Consider the following 19,999-nt stretch of genomic DNA (forward strand, 5'->3'; position numbering starts at 1 on the left):
TAAAGTCACCCAGAATGATTAATCATTTAGTATTCATTAGGTTTATTTTGTGATGCATTTCATACATCTCAACATAAGCTCACTGCTACACGAAAAATGGTTATTAATACTGCAATCATAGTTTTTTACCCTAACTGGACTCAAATCACCTGATATCATTATTATCATAACCTTCCTCTCCTATATGGTCAATCCTTTCTAAAAATACTGTCCCCTTTACAATCAATACCAACAAGTATATCTGCTTCTAAGAGCCAGTTCCCAATAATGCTAATAACACAGTCCAACACAATTTTTGCTGATTATATGAGACTTGTTTTTTTACTAATTTGGGTGCACTGATTTCAAATATCAAACCAATTTTTCTCTATCACGTCAGGTTTTTCCTCAACGACATTTTTTTTTGCTAATTTGTAAGTTTTTGATAGTTTTAAGGAGGCAGTACTATTTAGAGGATCAAAAAAATCGATTTTTTAATATTATTTTCTGAAAGTATGTACTTTTAAAAATCTGTTCCTAACTTTTTATCAAGAAATTTGAAAAATTTCCGAACATATAGGCTATTATTCAAAACGGTGCACAGATCAGAATCGGAGCGCTCACCGCTCTCGCTTGTTAGTAAACGAATAAATGCATAAGAACCTGCAACGGCACGTACTGGCGCTTTGAATGCGAGAGAGGCCGATAATTAGATACATAAATACTTAACAATATTCATTAAAAATTACAAGAATATTTATAAAAAAATAACAATTTTACTTACACATGAGTTTCGGGGAATAAATTTTTGTTTGTAGCAATTTCTGCTGTGTGTTCTGTTTTGGCAATCCCTTTGAATACTCCAACAGTAGTCGGCCATCATGTGAGAATCCCATCTTCCTTGGTACCGATCTTCCATAGTTTTGAAGTCTTGATGAAATCTTTCGCCTTGTTCATCGCTTACAGCACCTAAATTCTCGGGAAATCTATCAAGATGACTGTATAGGAAATGAAGCTTTATGCTCATGTTGCAACCTAGGTGCTGGAAATTTTCAAGCATTGTTTCCACTAGATCTTTGTAATTGCACGCTTTTTTTGTTTCCAAGAAAATTATTCGCAACCATCGTAAATGAAGTCCAGGGCTCTTTCTCAATTTCGTTCATAGAGTTGATGAAATTTGGGTCTCTCATTAAAGTTCTAATTTGTGGTCCATCAAATACACCGGCTTTAAGTTTTTCATAATTAAGTCGTGGAAATTTTTCACATATGTATTGGAAACAGTCACCTTGTAAATCTAAAGCTTTCACATACTGCTTCATAAGACCTAGTTTGATGTGTAGAGGTGGAAAAATGATTTTTTCTCTGTCGATTAAAGGTTGATTTATAACATTCTGTTCTCCAACATTTAAGGATATTCTAAGAGGCCAATGTTTTGACTCCAGTGTTGGTTTCTAGCTCGACTATCCCAGAAGCATAGAAAACACAGAAACTTTGTATATCCTCTTTGAAAGCCAAGTAAAAAGTTCACCATTTTAAGATCCACACAGATGATCCAGTTATGGTCTGTATATTTTAATAACTTCAGAACCTTTTTAATGTCCTCATATGTTTCCTTTAAGTGGACTGAATAGCCAATAGGAATTGAGCCATATACATTCCCATTGTGTAGTAAGACACACTTGAGGCTTCTGCTTGAACTGTCAATAAATAAATGCCACTCGTTTGGATGATATTGTACAACACTCATTTCAGTTAGTAAACCTGACACATTGTTACAGTAAACAAACCCACACTCATGTTTAAATTATTGTACAAGATTACTTTCCCTGCTACGATAAAAAGTTATCTTCATATCTTGCTCCAGTAATTTTTTTCATTTAATCTTGAAGCTAACAATTCCGATGATTCCTTTGATAGGCCCAAATCTCTTACTAAGTCATTCAATTCCGCTTGAGTAAAACGTTGCAGTCCAGAACTAGAAATTAAATTTTCATTGTCTAAATCAACATCCGGGTCTTGTTCCTCAAGAACATCATGCATATCCCGATCATACTTGTTCTCAAGTAAAGGAAGTCCTTTATAAATTGGCAGGGCTATTTCATTGGAATGAGCAACTGGCCGAATTGCTGAGTCTAGATTTGGATACACAATTTTTTTCTTATTCTTCTTATTATAACCAGAAGTCTGAACTAAACAAAAATAGCAATCATCTACGTGATTTTTCGGTTCATGCTAAATCATTGGAATGTCAAAAGCTAATTTTTGGCGTTTTCCCTTGCTCCACTGTCATAAATTTTCTACACATGACTTACACACTTTATTTGGAGCCCATGAATTGTCCTGATCTGTAAGTTTTACGTCGACGTATGCAAAGTACGCTTTCTTAACGAAATCAGTGATATATGTCCTTTGAGTGGAACAGTAAAGCTGTGACAAATGTAGCAGAAGGAATCTACACTATTGACACATTTTCGAGTAGTAGACATGATGTATTTTCTTCACTGCCGACTAACATGTAATTAACAAGACAAAAAAAACCAGAGACTTTATTGAAACATTATAAGCGCTCATCATACTTTCACGATCGATTAACGATTGACTGATTTCGATCGTTCTTTGTCTGCTATGACGCACATAGCATTCATTTGTTTTAGGCAGTTGTCATCGCCTATTTTTCATCACTTAATTTTTTAGGTTGGTATCGGCCTCTCTCGCATTCAAAGCATCAGTACATGCCGTTGCAGGTTCTTACGCATTTATTTGTTTACTAACAAGCGAGAGCGGTGAGCGCTCTGATTCTGATCTGCGCACCGCTTTGAATAATAGGCTATATCTTCGGGGATTTTTCGAATGTGTATAAAAAGTTAGGAACAGATTTTTAAAAGTACATACTTTTAGAAAATAATATTAAAAAATCGATTTTTTTGATCCTCTAAATAGTACTGCCTCCTTAAAACTATTAAAAACTTACAAATTAGCAAAAAAAAAAAAAAAAAAATGCCATAGAGGAAAAATCTGACGTGATAGAGAAAAATGGGTTTGATATTTGAAATCAGCGCACCCAAATTAGGAAAAAACAAGTGTCAGATCATAATCAGCAGAAAAAAATTTTTTTTTTTTGTTGGCCAGTGTAATCTGAAGCTACAACATATAAACTCTGTGGTCTGCATGACCTAATTGGGCAACTTTCAAATCCCTGTTTTTATATGATTCACCTATACAAAGATCCCTGCACATATTTAACTCCGAAACAGATGAGTACACAATCATCTTTTCTTCATAAGTTTCAGTACCTCCACAATTAAGTATATGCATATCATTAACATAACTGCATAGCTTAGTTGCTCTCACATAGATTTGTCACAAATCCCTTCTTCCTTCAAATTTATTCAGCATGTCCAAAAACTTGCAACCATTCTTTCTGCAAAACCTACACCTAGAATTATTTGTCATCATGGCTCTTAATTCAGTGCTACCATATATTGGTAGCACAGAATTTTTTCATATCTGCTCTCAACTTCTAGTCAAATTGTATGTTCCTACTGGAGATACCATCTCTTTTACGTCACTTCTCTGCTTTTCAATTATATCCATCATTAAATTTTTGATTTTATCATTGAGGAAACTTGAAGTAGTAACCTGGCCATCAAACAGCACTCAGTCCACCTTAGGATTTTTCCTAGATCAAAACAACATTGGCATTCTGCCTTTTATCATGTAATTACCCCCCTCTGCTGTTAATCCCTTAACAGCAATTGCAAAGGCATTAATAGATTAACCATTATGGAGAGACCTTTGTGTCATTTGACTTAAAAGTAAACTGTGTTATTCATTGTCCTCTGATATTTGAACTTTTCGATTTCAATCCTGAAATGACCACAGATCATCCTTTGGAATGAATTTATTTAGTAAGAGCATAAATGCAGGGGAAATGTTATGACTAGACATACACACATAACCACAGTAATAAGATTTTTTAATAAGTAAATATTTTGTCCTAAGTATCATAAGTCATCAGTACAGTTAATTCAAACAATACTAGGAATCACACAGTTAGGGCGCATGCACTCAAACAATACTAGGAATCACTAGGGTGATTCCTAGTATTGTTTGAATTAACTATAGTGACGATGTCCTATGATACTTATGACGAAATATTTACTTATTAATAAATCTTATTATTGTGGTTACGTGTGTATGTTTAGTCATGAATGCCTCACAGGTTTCATTATACAACAAAGGGGAAATGTTTCATCACTTGGCTGGAGGGACCAGAACAAGGGATCATCCCTGAAAATTGAATACATATGTGGTTAGCAGGGTGAGCATTTTGCAGGGGTGTACTATCTAGGTGGCAACATTGCAATACCAGATGTGACCTTGACTGATAGGAGAATGCCAGTGCTTAAAATATTGCAGAACTTCAATACAAACACAGCCATGGGATGAGATGGCATATTGCCCTATGTAAATGAGAATGTGCAAGGGAATTATCAGTTCCTCTTAAGTTATTGGAAAAATTAGTGAAAGACAGAATTAGGACTGAGTGAATAGGAATATGATACTCTATAAGGGACAACATGCAATTTGCTTACTTTTTATAATCAAGTAATAAAGGAACTGGATAAGGGAAATGGCTACTTAGTGATATTGCTAGATTTTGCAAAAGCATTTGACAAAATTCCACATAGAACTTTTTGCATACATTGGAGCAAATGAGGATGGATATGAATTTGGTGATTTGAATTAGAAGGTGGATGATGGGACAGATATCAAATAGTGGTTTTATGGAGGAGTTGAGCCCCTCAGTACTTGGTCCTCTGTTGTTTAATTTGTATATCAATGATATAGGAAATATTCAGTTGTTTGCTGACAATGCTAAACTGGGAAGACTTAAAGAGCCTATCAGTATGGGCAAAGGTAAATAGATGCAAGCTTAATTTGGCCAATTTCAAGGTGATGCACTTTGAGAAGAGATCAGAAGCTATGTACTATATTGATGGAACTGAACTGCAGGAAACAGATGAGGTGAGGGATTTGGGTGTGATTATGGACAGGGTTGAAGTTTACAGGACATATTGTGAAGGTAACTAAAATCACATCAGATTACTTGGTTGTTGAAGAACACACTAACAAGCAGGGATAGAGAGGTTATTGTTCCTCTGCATAAGGCTTTAATAAGTCCTCATCTGGACTGCCAGATTCTGTGGGGATAAACAAGTTGTGGAAAGTATCCATAGGTGAGTAACAAAGATTGTGGTAGGTTTGTAAGATGCTCCCTATGAGAACAGATCGAGAGTCTGTAGGCTTCAAAACGTAGCTGATAGGTAAAAAAAACTGGAGACATGATAGAAGCATTTACGAGGGTGGTGTGAAAAGTTATCGGCCTAACAATGAAAAACGAATTTATAATTTCAAAATTTTCAACATAATCTCTCTTAAGACTAATACGTTTATTCCAGCAATGCTCCAGCACCACTATCCCATCCCTGTAAGATCTGCAAAATACCCCACTACAGCTGCAATCACCTCTTGATTCGAAGAAAAATGCTGACCAGCGAGGAAGCATTTTAGTTTTGGGAAGAGATAGAAGTCAGAGGGGAGCCAAATCTGGGGAATAGGTTGGATGTTCAAGAATTCATAGTGCAGATCCCTTAATTTTCCCATTGCCAAAACATCTTTGTGGGCAGATGCATTGTCCTGATGAAAGATGATTTTTTTCTTCTGCAAACCAGGTCTTTTCTCATGAATTTTTTTCATCTTGTCTGGTTAAAAGATTGGAATAATATTCCCTGATTATTATTTTATCCTTTTCAAGATAATTAATAAACAAAATGCCTTTAGCATCCTAAATGCTAAAGGCATTTTGCAATGCCATGACCTTTCCTGCTGATGGAACTGACTTTGTCTTCTTTGGTGCTGAACAACCAGCTTCTGTCCACTGTTTTGACTGCCATTTGGATTCTGGTCTGTAATGGTGAATCCAAGTCTCATCCATAGTAATAAATTGATGGACAAAATCAATTTTATTCTTGTTAAAACTTTCCAAGCACTGTTCAGAGATTTTCATGCGAGTGCATTTTTGATCTATTGGCACATATCTTGCACGAAGCTTTTCCATTTGCAATTCTTCATGCAAAATATATCCTACACATTCTTTTGAAATGCCTATAGTCTCAGCAATTTCAAGCACTTTGACTTGCCGGTCATCCAATACCATATTGTGCACTAGATCAATGATTTCTGGTGTTACACTTTTTGGACGTCTTTCACATGGATCATCTTCAAGGCTGGTACAGCCATGTGTGACCATAAACTTTCAGTGAATTTCTTTTGCTGTTAAACCTTCTTTTACAAACAATTTTATAACACACGATGCTCAATTTTATCCATTTCAAGGGATACAGACAATACTTTTGCTTCAGCAGCTGTATAAAACAAACTACTTGATAGAATGACTTGCAATTTCACATGGATGCTTATGACAGATGTGCCAACATAGAAAAAAAAAAAAAAAAAATCTTGCCGATAGTTTGCGATTTATGATCAGGGTTGAGAACTTTTCAGACCACCACTGTAAGTAAATTAAAGGGACTTTATAGGATTAACACACTGAAGATTTTTTTTCAGTACATGGCAAGAAAGGAAGGAACAAGGGATCACCAGTGGAAACTGTGTAAGAGTGTGATTAGAAGAGTGTACTAGATTTTTTGCTTGGAGGGTGGTGAATGGGTGGAATGGTTGGCAGAGGTGGTTGTGAGTGATTCTGAGTGAATGAGTTTAAGAAGTATTATTGTGTGAGATGTCTAGTGTATGAATAATGGATCTCCCACAACCATAACGTGTCATCTGACTCCATGGAGATGCCTGTATAATAATAATATCCAATGCCATAGGTTGATTAACATCAAGGTACTCAGCTTCTCCAGCTCAATCACCTCATGCTATTATCTTAATCAATATGAAACATGCAGAATATTCATTAAACAATTTTGCTTTAATCTCGGTAATGGTCACGTTGCCATCATCAAACATTGCCACATAGCAAAAGAGCTCCCTTAGATTTCTTTTGGCCTGAGTGGCCAATTTTCTTCCATATGGTGATTTTTCTTTCCTTATCATACTTATCATTCCAGCTTGCATCTTATTCTCTTGCATTTGGGCATTGCCTTTTTTTAAATCTTTAACTAACTCTTAACAATATATAGTTGTACATCACATTTGAGATGATATGAGATGTATTTTAATCACTCTTATGTTCTGTCAATCTCACTCCCTCACAGTTCAAGCTGATAACAGTTTTCCATAATCACCCACAGTTCTGCATATATCCCTTAGAATGAAATCTCCACTGCCTAGTCAAGTCATAGTAATAATATTGCTACTTCATTCATAGTCACATTCTCTGGGACCATAATTTTGCTATAACAAAATTCAACACTGCCAACTGTATATGTTACAGACTGCATAAAGTATTTATCATGCAGAAACTCAAGAAATTTACTCTTTTTTGCTTTCATTTCATGTGTGAATCCTATCCATGAAAGCCTAAAAACCTTTGCAGATAGAATTCACATATGGAATATGGGATTCATATCAACATAAGCCTTTCACAAGCCAATATCCATGTTTATGGCTGGATTCAAACTCACAGCCTGTCTAGAAAGCATATACACTAGGCCAACCAGACTTAAATAAACTATCTCCTCTTTCCAAATCTCTATTCCTATCATTAATGTCTCTTATTATGATAACCCTTTGTCTGCTTGCTTAACCATTTCATAGTTATTGTCCTCTACATTCCCAAGTCCAAAACAACTTATTATTGGATATCCTGCCATTCTTGTAGTCATTACATATGTTGCCTTCTTTTATTGCCACCGTGAGTAAATCCCTACTTTATGCTTTTTTTTTTCTTTGCCCTTGCTGACCACAAAAAGATTCTATATGTTTACGTTTCTATTCCTGTCTATGTATCAAACACAGGTAACCAAGTTCTGAATATGATAATAATCCATGGGAAAACTGCATGAATCAATGCTATAAACTCATCATCCTACTCCTAACATTAATATCATGTTACCATGATAATCACCTGTTATCATGGCACACCCTCTGTTCCACTTTAGCTATCTTAATTTTTCTGTTCTTTTTGTTCATTCAGTCTCTCATCTTTTGACACAACCGGTTACTCATGCTCCTCTCTTCCTCTCTCTCTTCACTCCCTACCACCCCTCGCCACCCACACAACTGCTCCACTGAAAAGTGCTGGAAACAGCACAAGTTTAGTACTGGAAACAACACAAACACCCCATTTGAATGCAGTCTTTCTCTCTCTCTCTCTCTCTGAAACCAGTATGTATCTTCTTACTTTCACAAGTTGCACACATTTCACTCAGCTCAGTGATTATATCATTCTTCAGCTCGCTATTTTCATACCTAGCAACATGTTAATCACCTTCCCAATTATACTGTTAACTCAACTGCCTAAACATTTCTTACTCTTCAAACTCTGTATTCCCTGGCATATAGCAACATCATACTAAATAATCCTGTCCATCCCCATTTTGCACCATATATTCTCAAAACCATTAGACAGACACAGAAAAGATATACTAAAAATATACACTAAAGGGAAAAACCCTTAAAATGTACAGTATCCACAGCCAATTATGTTCTAACAGATAAAGCTTTTTATAATTTATAAAAGTACTCTTATACTTTATATTGAAAGTTATTTTTCTTTCTTTCTTTTTTTTTTTTTCTGACACCACATCAACACTTTCACTCTGATCAATGCCACTAATTATTAATGTAGTTTAAGTTTACAACCTTTCATGGGTGGTGGTTACATTACATTATAAAAAAAAATCAGTAATTTCTGATTACTCAGCATGTAATAATATATAAAACTTGTTTCATACACCAACAGGATAGAACAATTATAAAGTTTAGCATCTAGTTAACTTATAACAGGTCATGAATTCTTAACTTGTTATAGAAAAACTTACTGTAGAAATGATAACTGCTAGCCTTTCTTGACCTTGGAACTCCTCAACAGAGCCAACTTTGCAGAAACAAAGGCCAAAACTTTTAATGAGCAATCGGATTTTTTCCACCTATTGGTTTAAAATTCACACCAGATGTCAAAACTATAATAATAAATTTATTTGTTGTAACAAATACAAAACTGAGCCGAATTTAAAGTTTTTTTTTGGTAAGTTATGTATTTTCTTGTAGATAAGCTTATAAATTGCCTAGACATAGCTTCTAATTTTTTAGGAAATGCCAATGTAAACTAGATTATTAATTATAAAAGATTTAATTAATAACTACCTATATTTTGGCAATGTTACATTCCAAATCTCAACAAATTACGGTGCATGAGAACTGCCCCAAATTTGAGAAGCATGCATTCTAAGATTGTCAGCCCAATGCCTAAGACAAGCATCAATCTTCAGCCTCATTTGTTTAGTGTGATGCCTGCATGCACATATCATTACTTTGTGATCCCTGAAGATGGCAATGTAACATTGCTGAAATATAGGTAGTTATTAAAGTTTTCATAATTAATAATCTAGTTTATGTTAAAAATACCAAGCAATTTTAAACCTGGTTTACTCCATTTCCCAAGTAAGCAAACAGACAAACAAGTCAAGTTTGCACCTGCAAGTGATGCAAGTCTAGCTGATGCACTACCTGTAGATCAGCTAGACTTGCATCACTTGCAGGTGCAAACTTGACTTGTTTGTCTGTTTGCTTACTTGGGAAATGGAGTAAACCAGGTTTAAAATTGCTTGGTATTTTTAACATTTATTATACCCAAGGTAAAATACTTTCTAAATCTAGTTTATGTTGTCATTTTCTAAAAAAATAGAACCAATGTTAAGTATTATTATCATTTCTAAGGATGGACCAGCCAATGATAACAGTATTGCACAAAGAAGTCATATTATTACAAGCTTCCTATGAACAACTTTCTCCCAAATTAATTGGTTATCTGTCAGATTTCGAGTACTGTAAGATCTTACATTTTGATTTCTAAAGTGCTACTAACTGCATCATCAATCTAATTAGTTTGTGGTCATCATTTAGGTCTTTTTTCTTGCCACTGTAAAATCTCTTGTGTAACCCCCCCCCCCACCACCACCACCAATAATGTTACCTTGTGGTACATTGCTGGTGCTTCAGAAAAAAGAAGCCTCAGAGATGAATCACAGGTAACATGAAGCTAATGTCTCAAACAAGGCATCCAAAGGTACCAAGCCTCCTGGACCACTTACAGCAACAATGATGAATACAAAACTTAAAAAGCTCCATGCCTGGAAGGGTGGAGGGCAAGCTTCAAAAAATAAGTTACAGTTCCCTAACAACACTCTCTCAAGATATATTCTTTAAACATAGGACTATCTAAATCCAAAGCCATCGGCAAAATAGCTAAAGACAAAGCAATTGACGTCTTGGCTCTCCAAGAAATCCCAGGCCTAATTCTCATGTCTTATACTTGCCATCCCAAGCATGGCCTGGCAACCTACATCTGGCCTGGCCTCAAGGACATAACCCAGTGTGTACCTGATGAAGAATACTCCATAGGTTCAAAATATCACCATCTATAATGTCTACAAACCACCATCGCAATCCTGGCCTGCTCAGATGGACTAGCCACTACCTCACCCTGCTATCTATGTTGGTGACTTCAACTCTCATCACACCATTTGGGGCTATTCTTCTAACAATCGGGACGGTAATAATCTGGTTAACTGGATGGACACAAATAACCTATATTTGATTTACGATGCTATGCAGGAAAGCACTCTCCACTCAGCCAGGTGGAACAGAACCTACACTCTCAGATCTGTGCATAGTCTCTAAAGACTCTGAAGAAGATCTCCCTCTGCCAACAACCAGAACCATCCTCAACAGATTCCCTAATAGTCAGCACTGTCCTACCTAATAGAGACAGGCACATCAATCCCAGTCATTAGCAAACACCAATCGCTAGATTGAACCTTCGCAGGTCCAACTGGAATGCATTTCAGAAACAAATCGAGCAAACCATTAGAACAATTCCAACCACTGCTAATTGCTATCCAAGATTTGTTAAACTAATCAAAACTGCAGCCAAAGCCACTATTCCTAGAGGCTACAGAAAACAATACATCCCATGCTGGAGTAGAGAAATTGAGGAACTTTTAGCCAAATATGAAGAGACTGAAGACCCAACTGTTGCTAAGGAGCTCATAGCAATGCTGGATAAAAAACAGAAAGGAAAGATGGATATCAACCATTCGTGAACTTGATATCACAATGTCTAGCCAGAAAAGCTGGTTACTTCTGAGAAAATTAGGTGGGGCAGAACCAACAACACACAAAACAACAGAGATAACTCCTGATCAAATGGCTAATCATTTATTGAAAACTTCCAAGATACGTCCCAGCTCTATGCGGAAAATTACTGTGCAATCTTCCATCAGACAAATCCTGATGATGGACCCTGAGCTTCCTGAACTTGTACACTCAGTATCTCAGGAAGAGGTACAGGTAGCCTTAAAACTCACCAAGAATGGCAAGGTGCAAGAGTGGATGGTATCCTCCCTGAGTTTCTAAAACATCTCGGTAAACAAGGTCAAACATGGCTGGCCACCCCTTTTCTCAAAAATATGACTGGAGAACTACCAAATCTGTGGCAGGAAGCCAAAATAATTGGCATGCCCAAACCAGGAAAAGAATCAAATGATGTCAAAAATCTAAGACCTACCTCCTTGCTTTGCTCCACCTTTAAGCTCTTTGAAAGAATTCTCCTTAAAAGAATTTCACCACTCATCAAAAGAGCACTCCCGATTGAACAAGCTGGCTTCAGGCCAGGAAGAAGTTGCTGTGAGCAGGTCCTGGTCCTGACAACACAGATTGAAGCAGGCTTCCAGAAGAAACTTAAATCCAGAGCCACTTTCATTGACCTAACATCAGCTTATGACACAGTCTGGATCAGGGGCCTCCTCTTAAAGCTAGGAAATATTATAAGGTGCAAAAAAACCTTCCAGCTTTTTGAATCCATTATCTCCAACAGAAAGATCCAGGTCCATATTAGTGGAAAAAAGAGCCCAGATTCTTTCACAACGGTCTCCCACAGGGCTCTGTGTTATTCCCTTTACTCTTTAACATCTACGTGTATAACTTACCAGCTCAAGCAACTATATGTACACTGATGACCTAGCGATCCTACATCAATCTACCTCCTTTGCCAACCTGGAATCAACCTTGAACATAGACCTGAACATCCTGTTAGAGTACTTCAAGCAGTGGTACCACTGCTTGAAGCCAAATCCAACAAAAACTGTGTCCACAGTATTTCACCTGAACAATGCAGAGGTGAATCAACACTTCACAACCTTTTTTTCTGCAGAAAAATGGTAGATCACGAGCCTCACCGGAAATACCTTGGAGTGAGCCTGGACAGAAGCCTAACCTATAAAAGGCACATCACCAACCTGTCCAACAAAATTAAAACGAGAAACAATATCATTTCAAGGCTTGCTGGAACAACCTGGGGTTGTGGTGCAGAAATCCTAAGGTTGTCTAAACTAGCCCTTGCATTCTCCACAGCAGAATATTGTGCCCCTGTCTGGGAAAGAAGTGCACACAAACATTATAGACACCCAGCTAAACTCTACCATGCACACAATTAGTGGGACAGTGAGAAGCACCTCTCTCACCTGGCTGCCTGTCCTATCTAACACTGCTCCACAAAACATAAGGAGAAGACAAGCCTTGATTAACGAATATAATAAAGCAATGAGCAACCCACTCCTGCCCCTGCACCAGACTCTCATAAATCCACCTAGTAGTCTTTGCCTAAAATCTAGAAAGCCTTCCTGGTTCATGGATGAACTTTCTTCAGCTGCCCTGCCATCAACACCTGACATGTGGAGAGAATACTGGTCCAACAATCTCTGAACAAACAGCTTCCTGGTAGAAGATCCCTGTGCTCTGCAGCATGGTTTTGATTTTCTTAGGAAAATTTGGTTGTCAATCAACAAGATCAGAACTGACTAGTGCAGATGTGGCTACCTACTACATAAATGGAGGCTGTTAGACCACTCTTATTGTGATTGTTCTCTCGTGGCTCAGATGATTACTCATATTGTGAATGACTGCTCCAAGGTGCCAATTTCATGGTGGTGGCCTACAGGACATTGACCTGTAGCTGTTCTGTATACCTTTTGCAAAAAGAATAAATAAATAAAATAATTTAAAAAATAATATAAAAGGAAATAGTAATAATAAAATCTTAGTTGACCCATTCACATAAACTATTCTATCTCTATGCCATAATCTTCTTTATGGGTGCATCAATCCAAAGATTGATTGGTAGCAGCAGTACAACATAATGTCCTATCCTCTCCTCTCCTTTTTATTTCTTCATAGCTTTTAGCTGCAGTTATTATTGTTAGGTTTATATAGAAGATTCTTGGACTTGTTTGTCTTGTTTTGTTCATGTATGTCTTGCAACCATGCAATGCTATGCTCCCTATTATGTTTTCACTAGTCTCTTTTTTAGTTGAATGCTAAGTCCTTTATCAAAATAAAAATGTTTCTTGTATTGTGGAATGCCTTTTTTGGCCAAGTTTATTTTTAATTTTATATTCAACTGGCTTCCTTCATCTTCTCTGATGAGACTACCAAGGTATTTAAAGGAAGTTACCTGTTATATTTGGTTGTTATTTATTTCCAAGTTTATTAATATTGGATTCTTTTTACTCGTATTTAGTAGTTTAGTTTTCTTGAAGGCAATGAAAGAGTAGACAGACTAGCCAAAGGAGCAAGGCATTTACATTAAAATTTATACCCACTATCACTAAATGATGCTTTTACCAAAATAAGATTGGTAAAACAAACACTCAAGAAGAAGAATGAAACCAGTGAAATTAATGAAAATAGAGAATAAAAATGGAGCTAGCTGAAAAATTGGATAAGTACCAGATTGATATAATAGGAGTGACTGAAACAAAAAAGGCAAAAACTGGTGAGATCTTTCTGAGCAATAAATACAAAATGTTATATTCAGGCAATGACAATCAACGAAAAGAAGGAGTAGCCATAGTATTCAACCCTAAATACGAGGCTAATCTTCTTGAATGGCAAGCAATTTCGAGTAGAGTGATGTGGGCAAATATCAGAATGGGGAACTGACAATGAGACTTATTTGTGCCTATTGTTCCATTGAAGGTTCTGCTAAGGTAGAAGTGGAGGAGTTTTTTGAGGCTTTAGAGAAAGCAACTGACACAATGAAAAATTGGTCCTTGTTGGAGATCTAAATAGCAGAGTAGGAAATAATTGTCAGACATACAAAAATATTTTGGGAAAATTTGGAGAAAAGAGCAAAGCAAATAATAAGCACAAATACTTCTTGGATTTCTCCTCAGGACATGGACTTGTTATAACTAACACCATGTTTCAACATAAAAATGTGCACAAATTCACATGGTGCCAAGGAATAAGAAAAGTCTCATTGACTACGTTATTGTTGATAGTGATGTTTTCTCAATGGTGCAGGACACTACAGTGTACAGAGGATTTGAAATTGGAAGTGATCACCATTTAGTTTTGAGCAGAATAAAAGCAAATTTCATATTGAAAAGAAGAACATGCAAGAAAGATTTAAAGCAAATAAAAGTTGAGCAGCTCTCAGATGTGAAATGTAGACTAAAATACACAAAGATTATTGAAGAAAAAATGAAAGAGTTTGAGAGCAGGAACCAAACCATGGAAGCCCTGAAGAAAACACTGATTGATTCAGCCAGGGAGGCATATAGTGAGGTTGTGTGCAAGGATAGAAAAATCAGAACTCCTTGGTGGACACAGGAAGTTAAAGAGGTAGTGAAGGAAAAGAAGAAAGCATATCAAAATTTCCTGGTACATAAGTCAGCTTGTGCTTTTAGAGAATACAGAGACAATGTAAGAATCCTTTCTTTTAGGCTTGCACGGTGATCAGAATGAATTTTGGAAAATTATGAAGACACCTACTGTGTTTCATTTTTTTTTTTTTTTTTTCCATCAGAGTTCAGGCCAATAATTGTTGTAATGGTTCGTCAGTAACTTTAGCAAACCATGTAGATTGTAGTGCAGCTTGTTTCTCTGTATATAGTGTATATGCTCCAGAAGATGATCTTGATATAAAGATCGAAATGTCAAGTGTTGATTTTGGTTTATATTAAACTAAAGTTTTACTCAAATAAGGTAGTTGTCTCCATAAATTTCCAAAATGTACAAATGTAAGAAAGCTAAACACTGTGTAAAACTGGCTAAACAAAAGTCATAGGAACACTCTAGCAAGAACATAGAAAATAAATATCAAGAAGATGGCAAGATATTCTGGGGATTGTTGCTCAGAAATGGAGGAAAGAGGAATTAGAAGCTGTAAAAGGAATTAGAGATGATAAAGGTGACATGAAAACAGGAGAAAAAAAGATATCCTTGATGAATGGAGTAATTACTTTGAAAAACTGCTAAATGAAACAAGCAGTGATGACAGCACAGTGGTAAAAAACACTCAACAGGCATACATATCCATACTTGAAGTAGAAAAAGCCATCAAAAGTCTGAAATGTGGAAAGGCAGCTGGAGTAGATGATATTCGACCAGAAATGCTCAAGTATGGAGGCATAAAAGTCTTACAGTGGCTGCACTGCATAGTTCAGAGGGCCTGGACAGAGGGACGAATTCCAAATGATTGGAGTAGAGCTCTCATAGTACCCATATATAAAAAGGGAAATAAAACTGAATGTGAGCACTATAGAGGTATTTCTCTACTGAGTGTTCCTGGTAAGATTTATGCCAGTATACTTGAGAAACGGTTGAGAAGGATTATGGAAGAGAAGCTTGGTGAAGAACAACCTCCATTTGGCCTGGATTCAGGCCAAATGGAGACTGTCAGGATCAGATTTTCACTTTACAACAATAGTTCAGAAATCATGGGAATATAACAAGGATCTGTATTTAAGTTTTGTAGATTTAGAAAAACCATATAACAAAGTGCCAAGAGAGAAGTTATTCAAAATGCTACAGTTGTATGTGTCAGTGGGGAATTATATCAAGCAATACGTAGTCTTTATTTGAGTTGTAAGTCAGCAGTTAGAATTGAAGGAAGTACAGGAAGATGGTTTAATGTTAAATCTGGTGTGAGACAAGGATGTACATTATCCCCTCTGTTATTCATTATCTATATGGATCACATTATGAAGGAAAGTGGTATTAAACATGATATCAAAATTGGAGATGTTAATGTCAGCTCTTTCTTTATGCAGATGATGTTATACTTCTAAATAAATCCACTACAAGTCTGCAAAATTCTCTGACTAAATTGAATAACTGTTGTAATAGATATGGTATGAAGGTCAGTAATAACAAGACAAAGACAATAGGCAGAAACATTGAAAATATCAATTGCATTGTGAATGGAGAAGCTATAGAACAAGCAAAACATTTCAGCTACTTAGGCATGATTTTTAGTGAAGATGGTAAATAAAATATGGAAATAGACAACAGAATCAACAAAGCTGGTATGGTAGGAAGTCAACTGAATAAATTTATATGGAATAAGAGAGATATTAGTCAAAACCTAAATTAGCTGTATACAAGACAGTTTTCAAACCAGTGTTAAGTTATGGATCTGAGAGCTGGGTTAGAAATAAAACACTTGACCAAAGACTAGAGATCACAGATATGAGAGCCCTGAGAAAGATTAGGGGTGTGAACAGATGGCATCAATGGCAATATCATATTAAAAACAAGGATATTAGGAGAGAACTTGACACTGTTAGCATCCAGGAATGTGTTAGCAGAGCTAATCACAGGTGGTATGGTCACTTAAACAGAATTGGAGAGGAAAGATTAGCAAAACAAGTGTTCTCTGCCAACCTGGCAGAGAACACTTGTTTTGCTAATCTTGCTCATCATCATCAAATTCCTGACATTTACCCTCAAGGGGTGTAAAGGATATGATAGTACTACATGAAAAAATACCCAGAAGAAGACCATGATATAGGTGGATCGATACAGTAAAAAGTACCTCAGAATATAGAAATATAAGATCTGATGATGAAAGTTTATTTTTCACTTGGTTAGAATATAATAAATTTAGTTTAATCCATTATCCAAGTGTGAGAAAACAAAGTTTGTACCTGAAAGTGTCTTCAGGACTGTTGGTAGGATTGTTGATAGGAGTGTTGGTAGCTTGCTCCATCTTTGCAAGGAGTCGCCCTGGTGTTGTACCACCTTACCCCAGTCCTGAAGATGCTTTCAGGTGCAAACTTTGTTTGCTCACACTTGGATAAAGGATTAAACTAAATTTATTATATTCTAACCAAGTGAAAAATAAACTTTCAACAACTTTCTCTAAATCCAGAGTAATTTATTAAAAAGGTGGCACACCAATTGCAACTCCTATAGGTAGAGATGACCTGTTAATGCTTCTGGCTGGTATCTCCACTTGGGCCTGGCTCCCACTGAAGATACTTCAATAAAGGTTGAAACTAGTCTGGGTAGTGGCCCTTCCCTTAATGCATAACATTAGACATATCCGCAAGGAGATGTGTTTTGCATTATGAGAGATACCGAGATAGGAGTGTTGGTAGCTTGCTCCACCTTTGCAAGGAGTCGTCCTGGTGTTGTACCACCTTACCCCAGTCCAGAAGATACTTTCAGGTGCAAACTTTGTTTGCTCACACTTGGATAAAGGATTAAACTAAATTTATTATATTATTTTAAGATCTGATGATGTTGGAGTCTTGACAAGTAACAGGTTGATTTGGAGGAAAATTGTAGATAGGAAGTTAGTAATGATGTAAATTTTTCATGTAGTACTATCGTATCCTTTACACTCCTTGAGGGTAAATGTCAGGAATTTGATGATGATGAGAAATAACCACATTCAGCACCAGACTAAGGACGGAACATTTTAAAGGCATGAAAATTCTGCCAAACAGTAATAGGAGTTACGAAGCATGCAAGAACTGTCCAAGAGTTTAACTAACACCTGCCCATATCTATTCTTGTCCAGCTATTGCTGCTGCTCTACAGAAAATTTGACAATAACCCTAGAGAAAAGCTCTACTCCATCAAAATTCAACAGATTGCCAAAGCAGTTCTACAATTCCAAGGTCATATCTAGAAGCTCTTCAGTGGACTCGACAACAACAACACAACAACAAATCATAGTTAACTTCAATATCCATTTATCTTAATTCCAGTTTCTATTAGTTCTGTTAATTTGTCAATTGCTTCATTAATGTAGAGATTAATTCATTAATGTAGAGATTAAACAGAAGTGGAAAAAGAGAACACCCTTGGCTTACAATTTTACATATTCCTGCTCTTTTTTTGTTTTGCTATTAATTGGTTCTATTTGGGCTTCTTGGTGCTTGTAGAGGTTAAATATGATCCCTTAACAATGAAGGTAGACTGGTTTACCTTCCCAGTCTACCTTCATTGTTTTTTTAGATTTTCAACATTTGGTTCCAGTCAAGACTATCAAAGCCATTCTACAGGTCAAGGAAAACTATCAGAGTATTTTGATTATTCTCAAATCTTTTTTTTATCATTGTTCTAAGAACTAGGATTGCCTTTCTTGTTCCTTGTTATTTCCCAAACCCAATTTGGCCATTACTGATATATCCTTTCGCCTTATTTGTTAATCTTTTTTTGTATATCTTTTAGTAATATTTTTGAAGCATGTGATATTAGACTTTTGTTCGATGATTTTCACACACTTGTCTGCATTATTTAATTTTTGAATGGGACAGAATATTGTATTTTTTTATTGCTTCTTGATATTTTTGGTCTTTGGTAATAGTTCTAGCTTCATATATATCCTTTATGTTATTGAATAAGTATGATTTAGTTATATTTCCTGAATATTTTATTAATTCTGAGGGAATGTTACCAACACCTGGGGGCCTTGTTAGAAGGCAGTTCATTTAATGCCCAGTCAAATTCATCTTGTAATATGGCCTTGTTATCTAGATCTTTTCCTTTATAGAGTTCTTATAGGTACTCCTTCCATCTTTCAGAAATTTCTTCCTTATCTATAAGAATGCTCCCATGTTTATTTTTAATAATCTGCTTCTTGTTTTGTTCTGCTGGCTATTCTATTTCGATTGTGAAAATTATCAATAGGAAGTCAACTTTCTCCTGCATTTGCAAACTTTTATCTTAACACTTGGAAGAAATCCTTTTCTCCTCTGTACAGCTCTTAATCTTCCGTCTGGGTAAGCTACATGATAACACTCCAGAGAAAGAGACAGAAAACATTTAAGAAAGGGAGATTTAGCATATTAGGCCAGTACATCTGAATTTCGAATTTCTCAAATTTTGAGGATAAGTCAATTATTGCAATAAAACTTTGAACAAGGTAATAGAGATTTCTTTGAACAAATATACATATATGAACATGCTTTGATGTAGCAATCTGGAATTATCCCAAAGAATATTATACCTAGTGACACCTTGCTGGGTAAACTGGATTTGTATGGGTTTTACAAGTCAAATATAGCTGTACAGTTCAGAGGCCAGTACATATAGAGGAATGTTTAAGAAATACTTGTGCTATAACAGCACAAGTATTTCTTAAATTGCAACAGACACAGTTTTAAAGATAAATTTAGTGTTTAAGTCACCAAAAAAATCATAAATTTTCTTGATAGATTTGAAAGTGACAGCTGATACTTCTTGAGATTTCTAGTAGCAGATCTGAAGGCACCTTTCACTAAGGAAAAGAGATCTTACACATTTCACATTGATGACATGGATGAGAAGAGAAATGGTCAATAATTTTTGTCACTTAATTCTGTAGTGATTTAAGGACACTGTTTAAACCAATGTAACAGACTAGTAATTAATACATTAACTATTAATTTATCTTTGCCATTAATGCTGAAAAATTTTAAACCATTTGAAGTCAAATATGTGATGCCCATGTCACATCACTATAATGTTAATTGTGTCATATCTGTAAAAAATCAGC

At 35.9% G+C, this 19,999-nt stretch overlaps 1 protein-coding gene across 1 annotated transcript in view; it reads right to left on the reverse strand.

Moving 5' to 3' along the window:
* The window catches only part of LOC150109826 (RNA helicase Mov10l1-like), a 422,682-nt gene that overhangs the window by 84,446 nt on the left and 318,237 nt on the right, over nucleotides 1-19,999 (reverse strand). Inside the window, exon 12 of the mRNA XM_090414598.1 lies at nucleotides 8,991-9,098. Within this exon, the coding sequence (XP_090270724.1) occupies nucleotides 8,991-9,098 (108 nt within the window). The remainder of the gene's footprint in view (nucleotides 1-8,990; nucleotides 9,099-19,999) is intronic.

The sequence above is a fragment of the Typopeltis vanoorti genome, chromosome 1 (assembly GCF_054136105.1).
Source record: "Typopeltis vanoorti isolate ZY-2024b chromosome 1, IOZ_Tvanoo_1.0, whole genome shotgun sequence".
NCBI lineage: Eukaryota > Metazoa > Arthropoda > Arachnida > Uropygi > Thelyphonidae > Typopeltis > Typopeltis vanoorti.